This window comes from Homalodisca vitripennis, chromosome 6 (assembly GCF_021130785.1).
Source record: "Homalodisca vitripennis isolate AUS2020 chromosome 6, UT_GWSS_2.1, whole genome shotgun sequence".
NCBI classification, from domain to species: domain Eukaryota; kingdom Metazoa; phylum Arthropoda; class Insecta; order Hemiptera; family Cicadellidae; genus Homalodisca; species Homalodisca vitripennis.
Window position 1 is genome coordinate 122,294,849 of NC_060212.1, and position 19,688 is coordinate 122,314,536.

Sequence of the window (19,688 nt, forward strand, 5' to 3'; positions counted from 1 at the left end):
GCAGATATAATGGATCTTCTAGGAGGAGGGTGAGAATATTTGTGAATTTTGGTCAGCACATAAAATACAAAGTATATTAAAAAATAATGGGAATTTTTTAAATCTTTACTTAATCATCTACATTAAAATGTTGTCTACTTTAAGGTTCTTTATTTTTGGATATAAAATAAAGACATACAGAGCCATTTCTGGAGAATATGGAGGCTAGGGCATAGGTACAGTACTGTTTTTGGACAAAAATTCACGAACAAGCATTGGAGTGTGAGCAGGTGCGTTGTCATGGTACAAAAGCCATGAATTGTTTTGCCACAGATCCAGGTGTTTATTTCAATTGCTTCATTTAAACAGTGTTGAACTTACAGTTAGTACTTCTTATTGACCGTTTGACCTTGTGGCAAGAATTCATGATGCACTATGCCATTAAAATTGAAGAACACAGTGACTTCAATGACTTTCATAATGACTTTCACGTTAAACTGCACTTGTTGAGCCTTTTTTGGTCTTGGTGATCTAGAATGCCTCCCTCCATTGAGATGATTGAGCCTTAGTATCGACTTCATATTCTTAAACTCATGTTTTGTCATAACACGTTTCAGTAATAATTCTGCATCATCATTGAATTCATTTAGTGACTCATGAGCAGCTTCCATTCATTGCTATTTTGGAACAAATTTTGCTACCATACATGTTATACCCAAATTCATGAGCTAATGATGATATGCCAACATCATCAACAACTCCTCTGATCATAATACAGTGATCGTTCATAATAATTTCTTCCACTTTTTCATGTATTTATTGGTTATTGTAGTGCTGAGGGTTCCGGAGTGTTCGTCATCATCAATGTCTTCACGGCCATATTTGAGACATTTATACCACTCATAAAACCTTGTTTTACTCATAGCAGACTCATAGGCTTTAGTTTTGTAATTAGTTTTGTAAACTAAATAATTTCTCACACTTTGTTATAATTTATTTTTTATTTTTCACAAAAAATGTATACAAATTCTTTTATCCATTTTTTTATCAAATAAAAATCGCTGTGTTCGTTAAAACACATCTAATCTTAACTACCATTGAAAAAGTAAACAATGAATACAGCTGGAAAATTTATTATACTTCAGGAGCATGAATACCGATATAATAAAAAGAAATCTTGACAATCGGACTCTCCAAACCCATAAAACTTAAAAGTTCCCGTTACTTTTTGAACACACCTCATACAGGAGTTCTTGGAATCTTTGGAACTAGTAAATTTAGCATTTCAGCATTTTTATATTTTGGAGCTTTCTTGTAACAGAAAGACAACTATAAACTAGAACACTATATCTTCATACTTTAATACAGATAAAGAGTATTATTTAATTAAATTATTACTTAAAGTCCAAGTTTATTACAGAAGGATTTTAAGTGATTGGCTTATAAACTTTAGTCACAAGATAATTTCAATTTCTAACAAAAATATACATTAATATTCAATAATTATTAAACATATAATAATTTCTTCATGTTATATCAAACATGAAGAATTCTGTATATTTTCCAGTTGTGCATGGTTTTATACTCAAGAGGTTACAAAATGTAAAGATATGAAAAATTTTTTTTAAATTTGTGTCATGATCGCAAAGATGAATTTTCTTCCTAATGAACTGTAGATTAGTTTATCACTGTAACAATAATACCTTAAATGTAATTAACAATTCAATTACCTTACATGGTGATGCAAACTTTACTTCTATGGTTTTATTAATGATACTTGGCCATCCTACAGTTCTGCCACACAAAATGTTTGGCAAGCCACCTCCATATCTACTATAGTAATGGTCTTCTTTATCGTACAAAGTGTGCGGGCGACACCATAAATTGTAACCTTGTACATTTATTTCTTTAGAAAATAAATCAGGAAATTTAATTCTCTTTACTGAAACAAAATGAACATAAAATTTGACTGTAATGATGACAGGAAGCTATTGCAAGTAAAGAATATAAGATAATTAATAGTAAGTGCTGTGCTATACAGAAGTAAAAACCGTGAGGGGATGGTGGGACAGACAATAAGAGGACTTGCAGGTGATGATCGTATATTGGTATTTAGCAAAATTATTGAATCTTTGGATATTTTAATTTTAAAATTATTAAACTTCACAGAATGTAGTTTTTTACACAGATTTTAGATTTTCAAACTTATAAAGTGAAGTTTCATTTATTTTAAACACAAGTAATACAATAAGTTACAAAAATAGATCGGGCATTTCGTTATAATAAACTAGTGAAATAATTTTTTACAGGCTAATTAATTATACTCAGAATTTTACTAATTTTAAGAAGTAACAGGAGTTTTAAATACTTTTTTAGTAAACCCCTTGATATTAGACCAGCACTTAAAAATCTAGGACCTTGTTAATGTTAATGGTATAAATATTTGACTTGATGAGTTTTAAACTTTATCAAGAACAAGAAAATCAAGAATATTATACTACAATATTCTAAATATGTTTATTTACTCTAGTAACTAAAGGCTTATTTTAAACATAAATCTGAAGCTATTGCCACTGTGATGTTAATTAATTATTTTAAAAGAGCATAGAAATTCTTTAGATCTTTTAGTATTAAATTACCTTTTCAAAAAAGATGAAATAACTATAGTAATTATTTTTACAGCTATTTACATAATCTTTCAGTTTTCCAGTAGTTTGTTCATATTCTAATAACCTGGTTATTTACACTTATTGTCAGTACAGTGGAAGGGTTTCTCTCCATTGTAAAACCTTGTGGAAGGAGTAGAAGAACTACTTCACCAACCAGTACTGAAGGCTGTCTATAGTATTCTCTTGTTTGGCATCTTACGTCCTCGTCTAGCAGATCACTGAGTTTTGTACAGATACATTATGGCTTCTGTTCATTCAGTGTGCTGTGGTAGAGTGGTAACTTATGCAGGCTTTTAGTTAAAGAGTTTCTCGTACACATACAGAATTATCGCCTGAATGTATAGTGCGAGGATTGTCAGGATATATAGTTGTAAGAAAGCTCCCCTGCAACTTTCTCTCCAGTTGCCTTTGATAAGGTGGATTGCTCTTTTATGAAGGAGCAGGATACATTTCAGGTTGGATACTGTGGTTGCTCCCCATACTACAAGGCCATATGTTAAGTGATGGGGCATGATAATAAACAGAATACAGGGGCATAGTGGGGGCTTAGCTCGGTAAACTATGATACCCCATAAAAGTGGAAAATATCTGCTGCAGTTTCAAACTACTAGGAACATTGTGTCTAGTAAATATCTACCGAATCGAAAACATGAGTGTAACTAAGATCTCAATGACACATAGTTTTATGAAAACTGGTAGCATCTGGAACCTTAAAAATACTATGGCTTGAAGAGAATTAAGACTCATGAGTTCAATCAATGGATCTATGAGGAAGTGGTGTCAGTCAAACTATGTGAGGAGGTTGGGACATTTGAAACAATGTATTAAGGAAGGAATTGAACCTACATTTTGCAAACTTTGAGCAAAAGGTCATGACAATAAAGTTTATAGAGTAAATCCCAATTTTGCATAGAAAGTGCACATCCTATGATTATTTACAAATAAATTAACGATCTTACTAAAATTATAAGCACCGCCATATCCTGTAAAAAACAATTCTCTCCAGTTGACAGGCGGATCTGTGTGGTATAAGCAGGCTGGTTTGATGTATTTTGAGAACGTTACTTCTTCATGTGTTTTAAACAAACTATAGTCGTAGAGGGTACTGCGGCTTTTGTCAGGTCTTGAAGAGTTGAAAGGATAATATAAAGTATTTGTTATTAGATAAATTTTTTCTTCTTTGTTGACTTCAAAAGGCTCTAACATGTCATTTGTTCCCAACAATATTAAATTGGCATATATTCTGAAAAAATCATAATTCATCAGAAAAACATTAAAAGATTACATAAAATAATTATATAAAACAAGATTAAATTTACAAACTACCTTTTGTCCCCACTATCTTATTTCATATATGAGGATGCTCATGTTGCTCCCGCATGGGTGGGACAGGGAGCTGGACCGTGAGTCGTAGCTGGTGACTCTGTAGAACACGGTCTGCGGGCCACCAGATTTAACACGCCTCTTTTCTGCAAGTTTACCCAGGTGAACTGCGGTTTGAGAAATAGTGCATCCCAAACTAGAGGAAACACCTGGCTGTCTTTGATCAGGCAGGAGACTGTTTAGGTGGGTCTGTGGTAGAAAGCCTACTGAACTCTCAGGATCTTCATGTGGTTGGCTGTGGAGACGAAGGGGGGGGGACTGGATTCACAGGTCTTCCTATGGAGTGCGTGGAAGCGGGAGGCGGATGCTGGTGCTGGGTGGTCACTGGTTGCTGTTCGCTAGCTGTTGCTTCATCTGGGGTTCGAGAACGAAACTCCGCACCTGAATCAGAGGGCAAATACCTCTATTTCTAATGGATGGAAAAATGACCATAGTGGTGCTGCGTAGTTTTCTGTTCTGCAGAGAAAGCGTTTAGCTGGTAACCACCATTTGGTTTAGTAAATCCTGTGGTGCCAGATCCTCCTCCTAAAAAGAATTCTGAGGAAGTAAAAGGGCTGTAGAAGTGTTAAAGACAGCTGAAAGCCCGGCAGCAACTGTACAAACAATGCCAGAAAAGAAGAATAGATATGGCACTTATCTAGGATGTATGTAGTGTTATAACCAGATCCTAGAACGGATTCACCAGGTCACCATGAAATAAATAAATATGTCTTCTTAAGTTAAGAACAGTGTTCTGATGCTGTGTGATGCCGTTGCTTGCGATCTATGACCGAAGAGGGGATCACGGAGAGCACCAGTGAAAGAAAGAGAACAGCTAAATTAACAGCCCCGGTCGCACCGAAAATACACCTCTCGTACACTTGGACACCTGTGCAAATGGACTCAATAGTGGGAACACCAACACTTGCTGTGAAGCAAGAGCAACTAGCCCAGGTAAGAACAGCGAAGGTGTGAAGAAAAAAAATGACAGATGAGGTGGAACGGAGGCGATAATGTCTCCTGAGAAATTCCCATGGCGACCTCCCTCCGACTCTCCCGACTGGGCCACAGTTAATTTGGATCATACCTGCACAGGATGGGGAAACAGAAAATGTGTTTTGGAGATTCACCTTGGGATGACACGGAACATACCGTCTTTTTGTGCAGCAGACGATGGACGGGAGAAAGAAGAGAGCTGATGATGCAGCTGCAGAAAGATCTTCAACCGCAGACTATCATTGGAATTAAGCTCCGAGATCAGGAATGCTGGAATGTGGTAGCCAAATACATGGAGAAAATCCTAAGGGCAAAAAAAGGGACTCCAGATTGTGAATAACTAATATGGGAATAAAAACAAACAAGACACCAGGAACACCATTTTCAGGCTGGTCCAAGAAGAAGAGGGGGTGTTTTTTATCAGTATGCCTTCAGGAAAACACCTGTCAGAGAGCCCCACACTCGCTTGCTTGATTACGGTAAGGGCAAGTGTTCGTGCATTATTTTTACAAGCCCTCTGACAAAAAAACATACCGTACTACATTTTCAAAAACTATACAATTCTTTTGTAGCTTGTTAATTTTAGTTATGTAGTAATAGTAAAGCTAAAATTGCTTTCTGTTACAGTCCAGGAAATGAAACCAATTTGCATTGGATAAACACACAACCTGATTTATAAAATAGCTATGATAGGAAGGGTTGATTCAGTGCAAATGATGAATTAAGCTCCAATTGTCTGTTTTGTGCAGCGTCTGAAATCTGACGCTGTCACAGACTTGACTGGAGATTCAAAAGTCAGTCTGGAGATTCAAAAAGTCGGCAATGAAGAAGCTCTAACAAACTCTTTGCTTCGTTTCAACATCAGAGACATGTAGACTACAAAGTTAAGTGAAACCTAGATGAATATGGTATTATCCTAGTCTCATCAGATGCACAATTGAATGCATTATTATTTTTTAGACATGATCCCAAAGTACAGTGGAGCAACCGAATATTCTACACATAAAGTAGGTATGGTGGCTAGGGTTGATTAAATGCTAGTGATGAGCTAAGCTCTGATTCACCTGACGCTGTCACAGATTTTTACTGCTGGAACCTGGATTCCACGTCTGCACACCTCTTTCATCTAGATTACACTTATTTTTATAGTCAAGGTATCTGATATCAAAACAATGCTGAGTTTGTTTATTAACTCACAATGTGTTTCATTGCCAACACATTTTGGATGTCTACAGACTAATGTGAGAGAACATTCAGAGACTTTATTAATGTTCTAATATATGAATGTAGTGCTTACATGCACATATGTGGAGGTTGAGTGAATACTATTGTACTAAGTAGAATACCTTTATAAACAGGCATAGACATTTGCAATACATTATACAGTACATGCGTTATGGTATGATAAAGTTTAGTTATTGTACCATACCAGTGACCATCAGTATCACAAAATCTGTATACCTTAAGCTTGTATCCTGTCTAATTTATCCTGAGACGTAAACCTTTGTAATGCCAGATAAAAACCCATAGCAACCAGAACATCTGTTGGAAGATAGCATAGAATGATGGCTTATCAGAGTCAAAAGTCTGTAACTTAATATTGCAAAATGTCTGATTTATGCTGAGGCATAAGCTATGTAATGTCAGATACAAACCCATAGCGACTAGTACATCTGAAGGAAGAGAGCACCCAACGTCGGCTTATCAGAGTACCTCCACAGTAAAATGAAAGGAGCAAACCTTCTTGATACACACCCAACAGAGCCTGTAATATATGAATTGTATTGAAAGGTAGTTGAATTTTAATTTCGTAGGTATACGCTCATTCTTCACATGATATGTGAATGGACACATTGTCAACTGTAAAAGTAAATTAGTGTTTTATTCCAACAAATTTAATGGGAATGAGGTACTTTTGACTGTATTGAAAATTTGATTAATATCTAATAATACATAGCACAATATCATCCTTTGTATATAAAAAAAGAAGTACTCATGAATATCCATTATGACACTATGGGCCATTTTTTTATACTAAATTTTGTTGTAAGATCATTTATGTGAGTTAAGTACTAAAAATCCTTCTCTTTTCTTTAGAATGAATTTGGTTAACACAAAAATTTGGATAGTTAAGTTTTAGTTAATAGAGGTTCTGGTGTATATCCAGAAAAAAAGATCAATTTGATATGGTATCATACATTTTATACACTACACAGTCCATGAACTTATGTTTGAAAGATCTGAATTTTGGATAAACAAAGAGAGCAAAATGGGAAAAATAGTCAAAATCACAAGTACTATGACTTCTTAGTGGCTAAGTCCGGTCATGTTATAAACAATTTACAAATATCTCTCTCAAAATCTATGAACTTATGATATAGACCGACAGATAGATTAAATGTATATCAATAGCTCATATTATCACACATTAAGTTCAAGTTCAAAAGATTTTTATTCTGAGAATAACAAAATTGAATACATGCAAAACATTAACATTACATGCAATGTATATTTCTATTAATATATGCATTTTTTACTGTACATTCCTAATTACCCTATAATGGTGCATGCAGGAAGTAAAGTTGGCTTACTATAGTAGAGTATTTACATTACTTATTTTGACAGTCATTCCTTTACTTGTAACAGTTCTTTTAGATCTTCTCCATGCACAAGTTATTCACAATTATTCTGTTTAAACATTACAAATAGATATTTGAGATAAATGCATTCTTCCAGTTAAATGCATAAATACGAGTATGTTTTGAATGTTACTATAGTAAACTAATCAATAATATAAATTAATTGAGCCCACCATGTTTTCCAATTTGCTACTAACAACTAACATGCATAAATACATACTTATATCCATTAATAACATGGTTTGTACTCGTATATATGCATGTAAATCTACATACATATACACACCTACATACACATATATGTATATATAAATAACAAGAGATAAATAATATAAGCAAGTAACAAGGTATAAACATAGAAACAAATCAACAAATAACAACAATAAATTAATATAATAACAATAACAGTACATATAATTTTATAGAGAATCAAACAGCTTTAATAATAATAACAATCTAATATATATTAGATTATAAAATAAAAAATAAAATTATATATATATATATATATATATATAAAATTTTATTTTTTATATTATAATCTAATATAACTTTATATAATCATAATTTTATTTTTTATATTGTACATTTTTTACACATGGCAATGAATAAAAAAAATAAATATATCAATAACAAAGACAGAAAACAGATAACATTCTGTAACTAGATTTACTCCCGATGCGAATTTTATACATTCTCCATTATAAATGTTAAACATTTCATCTTACATTTAGGCTTTCATTCAAAATATATACCATTTCCATATCTCTCAACAAATTTATTAAACATCTTTGGGCCAACATAGGAAAACTGGTGTCTGGCAATTTCTTTAAAATAATTTGGTACACCGAGAAATGTGAATTGAGCAGCTCTTGTTTCCCTGTATACATATTAATGGGATAATCCTGCAAGTGTCTATAAACATACATCAACATTTTAAACTCATACACTTGTTTGAAAGTTAAGATATTGTTATCAGTGAACAATTAACTAGCTCTGCCTGTACACCGATGGCCAAATACCATTCGCAAAGCATGCCTCTGACTCATTACCACAGGCTGCAACACTGTGCTAAAGGTACCACTATAGTGTACGATCCATATATCATTGTGCTCTCGAACCATGACATGTATAACTGTATTAATAATGCGCTACTCAAAAACTGTTTCATATGGTACAACACATAATTGATTTTCCTCAATTTCTTTGTCAGGGATGTTATGTGGAATCCCCACTTCAACTGAGAGTCAATGTACATTCATAAATATTTTACATTGTCGACTATTTCTATATTTGAACACATACAGATATATCGAGACTGAGAGATATCGAACGATATGATGACACCGCCTTGTTGTCGCCTGCCTTGTATACAGATACGACTACAGCCACCTTAAGGTCGTCCAGAACTATGCCTTGTGCAAGAGATTTTTCATAAATGCAGTACAACAATGGTACAAATATATCTATATTATTTTTAACAACTATTTTGCTAGTGCTATCTATCCCATAACTACTTTTACTTTTCATTCCACGTACTATTTTATAAATATCCATTAATTCCATATCAAACTTATTCAACAAGACATCAGTTACAGGTTTTGTTCCTGTATAAACATGTCAAACCCAAATGTATTCATTTTAAGGTTCGGTACAGCACTAACATAATACCGTTGAATACATTAGCAATGAGAGACTTATTTCCCATTACTGGACTACCTGGGAATTGTTACTTAACTGGGCAATCGTTTGCTTTTATGCTGCTTATACATTTATTTTTTCTATTTAATGTTTCTCTAACTATACCCCAGTACTTCCTACTATCTCCATCACAATTATCTATTAACTTAGAATAAAAATTTAACTTTTAGTGATTTATACGTCTATTTACAAATCTAGCCAAACTACTGTACTCTTCCTTTAATTTCACATCAAGTTTATTTTTACAATAATTTTTATACAAGACGTTTTTCAAGTTTATAAGATTTATTAAGTTATTAGACATCCATTCCTTACGCTTTTTGTTCCTGCTATTTATTTTTTTCAATGTACAAGATGATTCATAACAAATATTGTAGGTTTTATAAAATTCATACAAAGCACTATTATTTACATCTTGGCTATTTTGAACGGAGCTCCAGTTTGCCACAGCCAGCTGTCTACTCAGCTTGGTATAACCAACATTTTTACAAATATAGTATTCATTTTATTAACGATAGTGTCCAAGACAATTACATTTAAACCATAATGGTGTGTGATTCCCAGCTCCACAATACCGTGATTTATTCTTTTAATTTCTTACTAAAACGTGATCAATGCAAGAAAAACAATTATTCATTACTCTAGTGGGAGTATCAATAAAATTCTCATAACCTTAGGCTGATATCAAATTTAAATAATCAGTGGCAGAACCCTTATTTTTATCTTTTAACACACAGACATTTACATCCCCTAAAATAACTATTAAATCATTATAATTTTTCAAAATATTTTCAAAGTAATTTTCAAAATAAATAAACTTACATTGTCTATAAACACCATATACATTATTTATATAAACTAGTTTTTACATTATTTATATTTATGCTTAAGATAACGTTGACTCAGCAGTCAGCAGTAAGATAAGCGGTAAGTGTAGATAAGAGATGCATCAACTAGATAGTGACTCCACTGGCCTGATTATCTGGCCTGTCCTGCAGAAGCATGTCGTAGCCCATCTGGTACCTGTTCTCCTCCCCTCTCTTGATCCATACTTCAGTTAAGATGATAACATTAAACTTTACTGAAAGGCTGGACAGGTAAACAATCAGTTCATCATAGTGTTTTCTCAAGCTTCTCATATTCAAACAAAATATACGTAATGCTTCCAGTTTAGTAAACTGAGTCATTCACAAGCACAGTCAATTATATTTACCGTAAAACAACTCACAGTCCACCAGCGCCCTCTAACCTGAGAAGTCAATGCCCAGCTTCTTTAGGTCCTGACTAGAAGATATCCGGATTCTATCCCCATTGTCCTCCATTCTGACAAATATCTTTCCCTCCCAGGTCCATACATACTTGAATCCAAGTTGTTTAAGCTTTTTAGCATGGAAAAGCAGATTCTTAGTGTATGGGGTCAGATGGTCATTGAAATATACATTAGTTTCTGGTACATCACTGCAAAAGTTTTTAGAGTTTTTCTTACTTTTTTCAATACTGAGTCTCGTTTCTTCCTATCAGAAAACTGTACTATAATGGGACGTGGGCCTCTGTTCCTTTTAACTGGAATTCTATGAGCCACCTGTATATCTGTTTGATATTCAATTGGCTCATGTATAAAATCAGACAAATTTTTAATTATTCCCAACATATTTTAATTTGTTTTTTCCGGTATACCTTCAATTTGGATATTCTTGTTGCGATTATATTGCTCCAAGCATTCCAATTGAACCTGATAGTTACTCAATTCCTGCCTGAGAACAGCATTTTCCTGTTTTAACTCATTGTGTGACTTTTCTAGGGCATTGCATTTAGAAGCAAATTCTATCAATTTACTCTCGTATTCATCTATCTTACCAAAGCTAAATTCCACAGATGTCTTAAGATCAGATAATTGACTTGTAAATTTACCATCACATTCCCTAAACTGAGCCTTTACTGTATCTTCCATTTTTTTAAAGAAATCGTCGTGAAGCTTCAATATCATATCTTTTGGTATAGTGGACTTACTTGTGCAATTTTTGCATTTCCAGGATTCATGCCTTTTCTGTCCCATCCTTTTCCATGTTGTTTCAAGAATATAGGCACATTGAAAACGGTAATTTGTAGTGCAGGATGAACAGACAGCACACTCATCGGCATCAGGCAATGAGTCCGAGCACAGTCCACAATCACTCATGATAACGAGATAAGGAGCTCACTGATAATATGTCTGCTCATGGTGACAGCCAGCGATCAACTGTGTTGTTAGGCTTAATATAGCTATCAGGTGCTGCTGCAGCCAGCACTGATGACTGGTGACATTTATTATCAATTCCTCTAAATGTTGATCCGTTACATAATAGGTACTGTACGGAGGAAAATACAAAACATTTTAGTTATAGTTTTGTACAGTTTATGTTATTCAAAATTTATTTTATGTAAAACCCCAGAATTTAAATTTAATGAGTATAAAGTTAAAAGAGTTATTCTTCCTGAATAATTGAGACATCAATTCCTTCCATTATCCAAATGGCAAAACAGAGTAAAATATACATTTTCACAGTACCATTCACTAGCACCACAATAGAGTACCCTCCCATCAGATACCATAAGATGAGTCATCAGATAACCCGTTCATCATTAACAGGAAGTCTGAAAATCTGCTAAGTAAAGTAATATTTTAAGAAAAAATATAATAACAGCCAAATAAGATTTTTTATACCAACAGTGTAAAGAAACAATAATATTTTTATGAGACAGAGTTGTTGTTCCGGTTTGAGGTTGTAACTTATTCAAGGACAAGAAAAAAATCATTTGGAAGTACACATAAAAGATTTACAAAGGGGACTCATAAGGAGTATTCCATACGCTCATACTTTTTCTTTATAAGTATTCATGCATTGCGCATCTTGCCAAAAACATGTTCTCCAGAAGTCTTACGAATGGCCTATTTTGGCCTTGTTTATTCTCACCTCTCATAAGGAATTTGACTTTGGGGAAGCTGTTCCCAACAACAATTTTTGAGAGTATTCAGACTTCAGACGAAAGCGGTCAGAATTCTTTCTGGGTTAAAAACTACAGAGAGTCGTGTAGAGATGTTTTCATGGAGCTTGGGTTGCTGAAATTACCCTGCCTCTATATTCTTGAAGTGGCATTTCATGGTGCACTTTAGTGCAGGGCAGGGAGGTCCACAATTATGGGACTAGAGGCAGGGATATCTTACGTCTTCAGCAACACAGAACTGTTTGTTTTGTGAACCTTCCCAAACAAGTTGGCGTCAAATTAATTAATGGGCTCCCTGAAGAGCTAAAATACACTCAAAATTTTAATCATTACAAAGCTCAGTTGAAACACCTTTTGGTGTCAAATGCGTTTTAATATGTCAATGGGTTCCTAACATGCCGCTGGGATAATTAATCTCTTATTTCTGTGCGGATCTGATGGTCCTAATAGTACTGAATGAGAGAATGAATTTAATGAACTTATGTATGTTTGAATGTATGTGTGAATGCTTTAGCTATAGGAGTTTGAACAAATGACGCTTGCAATACAATGTACATATTGTCAAACTGCAATAAAAATTATTATTATTATTACTAAGTACATATCTACTTTTTAATTTAGCGAGATATTATTTAACTATTTATTGAACTCCTACACATTTCATAAAAACTTAAGATATTGTCTATTCATAACTGCGAACTAGTTTTTAAATCTAGTCAGGGGCGGATTTGAATTTTTGGCCTCTTAAAAGTTTTGCCCAAATACTTATCTAGTTGGTCACAAAGTTTTGTCATATACCTAAAAGTAAAAAAATAATAAAAAGACAAATTCACATAGATTACATTTTTACTGAATTTGAATAATTTATAATAAAATATATTACGTTTAGAATAACCATAAGAAAATCCTTAGAGTCTACCTAGGACAGTAAAAAAAAGAAGGTTTACTGCCACAGGCACGAGTTTGGTGAGCTTTTTCGTAGACCTAAATCCAATATAAGAAAAATATTTTTTTTTCAAACAGCAATTAAAACCTTTTGCTTTATTTTCAGTAAAATAACTCACAAGATGATAAATCTTATACAAACGGAATATTCTACCTGTCTGCCAGCTGTGCCAGAAGGAATATCCTAATATATTATTTAGATTTAAATACACAGAGCTGATTAATTTTAATGATTGGATTCATTTAAATCAGAACAATGCTGTTTATAAAAACCATAGGCAAAATTGTAACTGCTATGAAAAATAAGATATATTTATCTTTCATGTGTTGATTAACATGGATTTTGGACATTTATTGGAAGAATGATAGTATTCGCTTTCTGAATTATAATGTGATATAATACAAGCAATTTGTTACCCTATTTCACATGTATGAAATATGTCAATATCAAATACCTGATGAGGAATTTCGCCATACTTTTGGTTTCCATCAACCCATTTGTCGTACATGAATTTGTTGTTTTTTGTATATCTATGGTCAAGTGGACATGAGTATTGGCACTCATTAATATCGTCTTCACACAACATTCTTGCATAAGCTTCACACACTGTGAACACATTAACAGGCTGTAATCTGGCAGTGGAAGTACAGTATGGCCATTTTCCCTTATAGAGTCCCTTGTAGCAAAAATAATCTATATATACTTTACATTCATGAAACCAGTAAAAGCACAAGTTATATCCGTAAAATGAAGCAATTAATCTAAATTGTTCATGGATACGTATCCATTAGTCAAAAGCTTTAGCTGATTAATTATTTTTTTCTTTCAAGGCTTTAGCCTTGGTTATTTCTTAAGCTAGTTAACTAATAGTGTTTGAACCTTCCTCCTTCTTCTAACTATTGTCCTAGAACACTACTAGACCTAGGGGAGGGGGATTGGCCTGTCCTATCTTACCACGTCAGTTAGACTAAATTAACATACATATATCTCATGCAATCAATAATAAATACAGGGTCATACGTTTTTTTGTTTTAAAATATATATTCTAGAGTATATTTGTAATTTGGAATGTTCAAAACTAAGTCAAGAAGCATTTTTGTGAATTTTTATAAGTCACCAGTATTTTTGATGAATGAAAAGGATTTATATTACATTTAAATTATTTGGTAAAGTTTATGGAAGAATGTAAAGAAATCATCAAGGTACATATTATAGTTATTGAAATATATGTACCTTTTGTAGGAAAAGGTTTTTTGAAAAATGCATTTACCATCAATACTACGGACTAAAATGTATATTGCAAGCATTTATGTAACAGCTCATAAAACACAAAACGGTACATCTCGACTGTTACGATTTCTTGCATTATACATCTGATCTTAAAGTTAAAGAACTAGCTTCCTTCTTAATATATAATATCACATTTAAAATATGCAGACTATATACAGTTAAAATATTTTCCTACACAAACAAAGGTCTACAATGACTCCAATTGAACTGCCCCACAGAGTAACACCATACAACAGTATGCTCTGAAAGAAGCTGTAATAGGTCACTTTAAGATATAATTTTGATACATTTGGATGTAGGGCTCTCATCAGGTAGACTATCCTCGACAACTTATTACAAATATAGTTTGTGTGGCTGTTTCAGGTAGGTTTCTTATCTAATATAATACCAAACAATTTGGCTTCATTTAAGGCCTTTGTCATACATTAGTCAATTGCACAGACCTTTTTCTGGCTAAATACAATAAACTGAGTTATACCTACAATAAAAGCCCGTTGGCTCTAAACCAACCAGCAACTTCTTGTGGTGAATATTTACAGTCTTTATTTAAATTATTTATATCTACACTGGAGTTAACCAAGGTTGTGTCACCAGCAAAACAAATCACATTACAAGGAACATTATAATCTATGTCATTGATCATTATCAGGAACAGCAAAGGGTTATTCACAGACCCCTGTAGTACACCACAAAGTACGTATATTAATTAAAAGTAATAATAGTTTATTTGTAATACACAAACCAATATTTAAGTAATGAGTAAATAATTGCAAAAGTTACAACACCAGTTTGTTGTCTACTTACTGTAAGATGCTCGAAAACCTGGTGCATACTTAAGGTAAAATGGAACATGTGGAACATCCTTGAAAGGGTGAATAGTTTTGCCAGTGGATTTATCTTTTATATTGATCTGATTTATATATTCACTGTCACAGCAAAATCGTTTCTTGGATTTTGATGGATAGTAGTTTTTCACCGGAACATTTCGACAAAATTTGTTCATTGCTTTTTGGCTTGTGTCTGATACATATGAGAGTTTTTTCTTTAAGCAGAGATCTCCACGTACGCAGAAGAATATTCTAATTCTGCGTTGACTTTGCTGTTCCGGATCCACATGCTTTATTCCGCACACAGGAACTGGAGAACAGAGCATTTAATTGTAGTTAAACAATTGATAAAAATACCTTATAAATTTTTTATTAATTCAATTTTAAATAGGTAAACCATAATGGCAAGCAGAATAAATAAACTCCTAAACAAAATGAGTATAATCATGTGAGATTTGAACATGTGATAGTTTTACTCAACACAGTAAAACGAAAAATATCTTATATGGCCCAGTTGGAAGAAAGGTAGATTTCACATGTGGCTTTTATCTCAAAATTTCAAACAGAATATGCAGTATTAGTTTAGATTTCTCCAAATTGTCAATCACAAGCTACTGGTAACTTGCAGGGAAATTTGAAACAATGAGTTCTAGCAAAATAGAAAAAAATTATTTCGTGTAGAATAAAAAACTTATTTCTTTTCTACCCAGGTAAAACAAATGTGTGTGCTTTCTTTGTAATTTAGGTGTATCAGTTGGGAAGAAAAAACATTGAATATCATGAGCGTCATTACAAAACCGTTCACTCCAGTATTAAAAAGGGTTTCTACCAGAAGTTTTCCTTGATAAAAAGAATGTTATACTGTTAACATTCACAGGATACTGCTGTTGAGGATACAGTTTGATAGTATTGGCTCACAGAACTCATTTACAGTTGACAGTTAAAAATCTCAATGCTCAAAAATCTACTTTTTAAAGATTTTGAACGATGAGTATTCCTGTTTCAAAAATGATTGCAACAAATTAAAAAACTTTACAATGATGATGCATATTTCAAAATGTTGCAGATACATTACTTAATAATTTAAGAAAAAGGTGAAATGTGCCTGGGACTCAATATGTGCATAAGAGTGCTAAAACAGTTATGAGAAGAGTTGAATCAATAAGTTATGATGTAATTTTATAAGTTAAAACAGACTTAAACTTATTTAAGTTATTTTCCCCTGTAACTGATGCTCCTGCGATGTAAGGTAGTGAAAAGGGATTCATTGCCTGTGTGATAAAAACAACAGCTTTCCAACATTTCTGTCGTACTATTGCATAGTACACTAGCAGTCATGAGGTGGTTAATTTTAAGTATGAGCAAATTAATGAAAAAAAGTAAATAAAAAAAGAAAGAAAAAAGTAGTACATGGTATTACAGACATATGGGCATGATGAAGGACCACTTTGAAAAGATTGTTTCTAACGCCAAAGGGTACGACCTATGGTTTTGCCCTATTTGTGACACTTCTGATCTCGAGAGAGATGGCAGTACACCTTTAAGTTCAACAATGAAAACCCTGGACGAACTGAAACTTCAACTGAGTCATGCTGACGGAGTTGAAAATAACATTACCACTGATGAAGACGCACTGAGAATGGCAGGTGAAATAGGTAACGCCTTGCTCGAGGAAATCAAATGCCTGAAAGCAGATAAGGTTCAGATATTTGACACTAGTGGAAGAAGTAGAGATTCTTCAATCTGACAATGATACATTACATAAAAGGGAAAAACAGCTTCTGCAAATGTTAAATGAGAAAGATATACAAATCGAAAAAATAAAAGAAGAAAAGGCAACATTGCGCAAATGTTATGAAGATCATGACTGTGAACAAATTAAAGAAATAAGGGGGCAAGAAGTTACTATGTTGCCTCCAGCAGAAAGTATGTATCCTAGAAGACTCCAAAGTTGCTTATGTAGAAGATAAGCCAATGATAGTAACCACAGGTTGATCTGCTGAATCAAAAGATGTTGAGGGTGGTGTCCCGGAAGAATTGATGAAAGAAATAAACAACCTTACTAAACCCCCTAAAAGCAAGTGCTAAACTTCTTCGAGAGGGTGAGACATTTGAAGAATTCTATGTTAATAACATTGAAGAGTTCCTAAATAAAAATAATATATCCACACACTCTTCCTTACAAAATACTGAGATTCGTGTAGAAGAAACGCAGGATCAGGAAATTAGGAACAACAAAACACTAAACCGAGAAAGACAGAATCAACAATTAACACAATGCTCAAAACGGAAAACAGAAGGTCCTGTATCGTTACAATCTTTTGAAATAACTGAAACTTCGAGCAGCAACGGACAGCCTGAATATCTAATGAACATTGATGAAACTTCCCACAATTTTTTAGAAGAGGGACACAAGAAAAACAAAATGAAGTTATCGAGGTACAAAAGACGTTTCATGAATTCAAACAGAATACATTGGAGAGTCTAACGATCTTTCATCAAAATACTGACCGCATTAACAATAAAATCGACAGACTGAACCACCAACTACATCTAGTCAGACCAAACTTTTTGATAGTCACTGAACATGGTCAGAATGAGAGCACAATAGTTAATACAAGGCTCACTAACTTCAGCTTGGTTTCTGCATTTAGTAGAAATAATACAACTAAAGGAGGGGTTGCAATCTACAAGCAGGACAGCCTAAGCAATGAAGTAGTATCACTAAACATTGAGAATCGAAGTATTCTTTAATTTGTGAAGTGTCTGCCGTTTCTGTCAACATAAACAAAAAGTCAAACTTGTACATTTTAGGAGTCTACCGCCCCCCAAAACGAGATAAAGAATCTTTTGCAATGGCTTTACAAACACTGTTAGCTATACTGGATCCGTGGACTTCATCAAATAATCAGCATACTATTGTCATTGTCGGAGATTTTAACGTAGATTCTCTTGTACCATCCAATGAGAGTTTACAACTCAGTGAATTTTTAGCGACCTACAATATTCAAAGGTTAGACCTTCCACCCACTTGTATCACAAGCGACACTTCATCTATTGATATGTTCTGCGTTACTTCTGAGTGCAAGGATGAGGTGGAGTTTCAAGTTTCCCACACAGGCATTTCGGATCATACAGGTCAGTTATTTAACTTATCGCCACAATTAAGAAAAAATGTGTCCATAACAACAGCCCGAAAACACGTTAATAAAAACAGCCTGTAAATTTTAGGACAATCCTCGCTGAACAGACCTGGGAGATCTTGGAATGTGAAAATGCTGAGGAAGCCTACAATAAATTCATCATGATCATGACACTTGCCTTAAACTCCGCTTGCCCTCTCAAGAAATCCCGATCAAAATCTCATAACCCTATAAAGCAAATCTACAATGAAGAAGTCACTTACCTGCGAGCACAATTTCTCAAAGCCAATGATAGCTATATCATCAGTGGAAGTTTAGAAGATAAGCAAAAGGCTAATGACCTGAAGAAGTCTTATGACTTAAAACTGAGAACGCTGAGGAAAAGTGCAAGTGCCACTTACATTTCAGAGTCTATCAACAAGTGCAGAGCTGTTTGGAATGTAATCAATAGCAAAAGACAACAAAAGAGAGAACCCTCGAAGATTATGTATTTGAACATTGGCAGCAAAAAAACCAGTGACCCAGTAAAAATATCTAATGAGTTTAATTCCTACTTTACTCAGTAGCAGAACTCACACTGGAGAAAATATAGGCTGAAAAAACCAACCACGTCCAGTCTTGCGACTGGCAGGTCCACCTTCCATTGTCTGCTTCTGCTCCAACCTCGGAAACGGAACTCCGCAAAGCCATCGTCAGCATGAAAACCAAGACGTCTTCTGGCCTGGATTGGATATCTTCTTTGACGATTAAACACTGCCATAACAAGCTGACAAGACCTTTGCTTCACATTATCAATTTAAGCTTCAGTCAAGGCCTAGTCCCACAAAAAATGAAGACAGCCAAAGTTATTCCCCTTCATAAGTCAGGAAGCACATATGAACTGGGAAACTATAGACCCATTTCATTGGTTTCTACATTTTCAAAGTTAATGGAGAAGGTGGTCTTGTACAGAATAAACGATCACCTGGATAGAAATGGCATTACCATCGAGGAACAACTTGGTTTTACTGGGAAAAAATCTACCTGCACAGCGATCGTCTCTGTCTTTGAGTATCTGCTAGACAGACTTGAAGAAGGGAAAACAGTCATGGGCATATTCCTGGATCTGAACAAGGCCTTCAATTGCCTCAGTCACGGCCTAATACTAACAA

At 33.9% G+C, this 19,688-nt stretch overlaps 1 protein-coding gene across 3 annotated transcripts in view; it reads right to left on the reverse strand.

Annotated features, from left to right (window-relative positions):
• LOC124364873 overlaps nucleotides 1-19,688 on the reverse strand; it is an 86,477-nt gene that overhangs the window by 53,111 nt on the left and 13,678 nt on the right. The window contains exons 5-9 of one of the 3 annotated variants that reach the window (XM_046820667.1): nucleotides 15,372-15,704; nucleotides 13,732-13,883; nucleotides 6,662-6,771; nucleotides 3,623-3,891; nucleotides 1,710-1,921 (exon numbers count right to left, since the gene is read on the reverse strand). In XM_046820667.1, coding sequence (XP_046676623.1) covers nucleotides 1,710-1,921; nucleotides 3,623-3,891; nucleotides 6,662-6,771; nucleotides 13,732-13,883; nucleotides 15,372-15,704 — 1,076 coding nt within the window. Of the gene's footprint in view, nucleotides 1-1,709; nucleotides 1,922-3,607; nucleotides 3,892-6,661; nucleotides 6,772-13,731; nucleotides 13,884-15,371; nucleotides 15,705-19,688 lie in introns of all 3 variants that reach the window. The other 2 variants (XM_046820666.1, XM_046820668.1) reach the window with 2 other exon arrangements.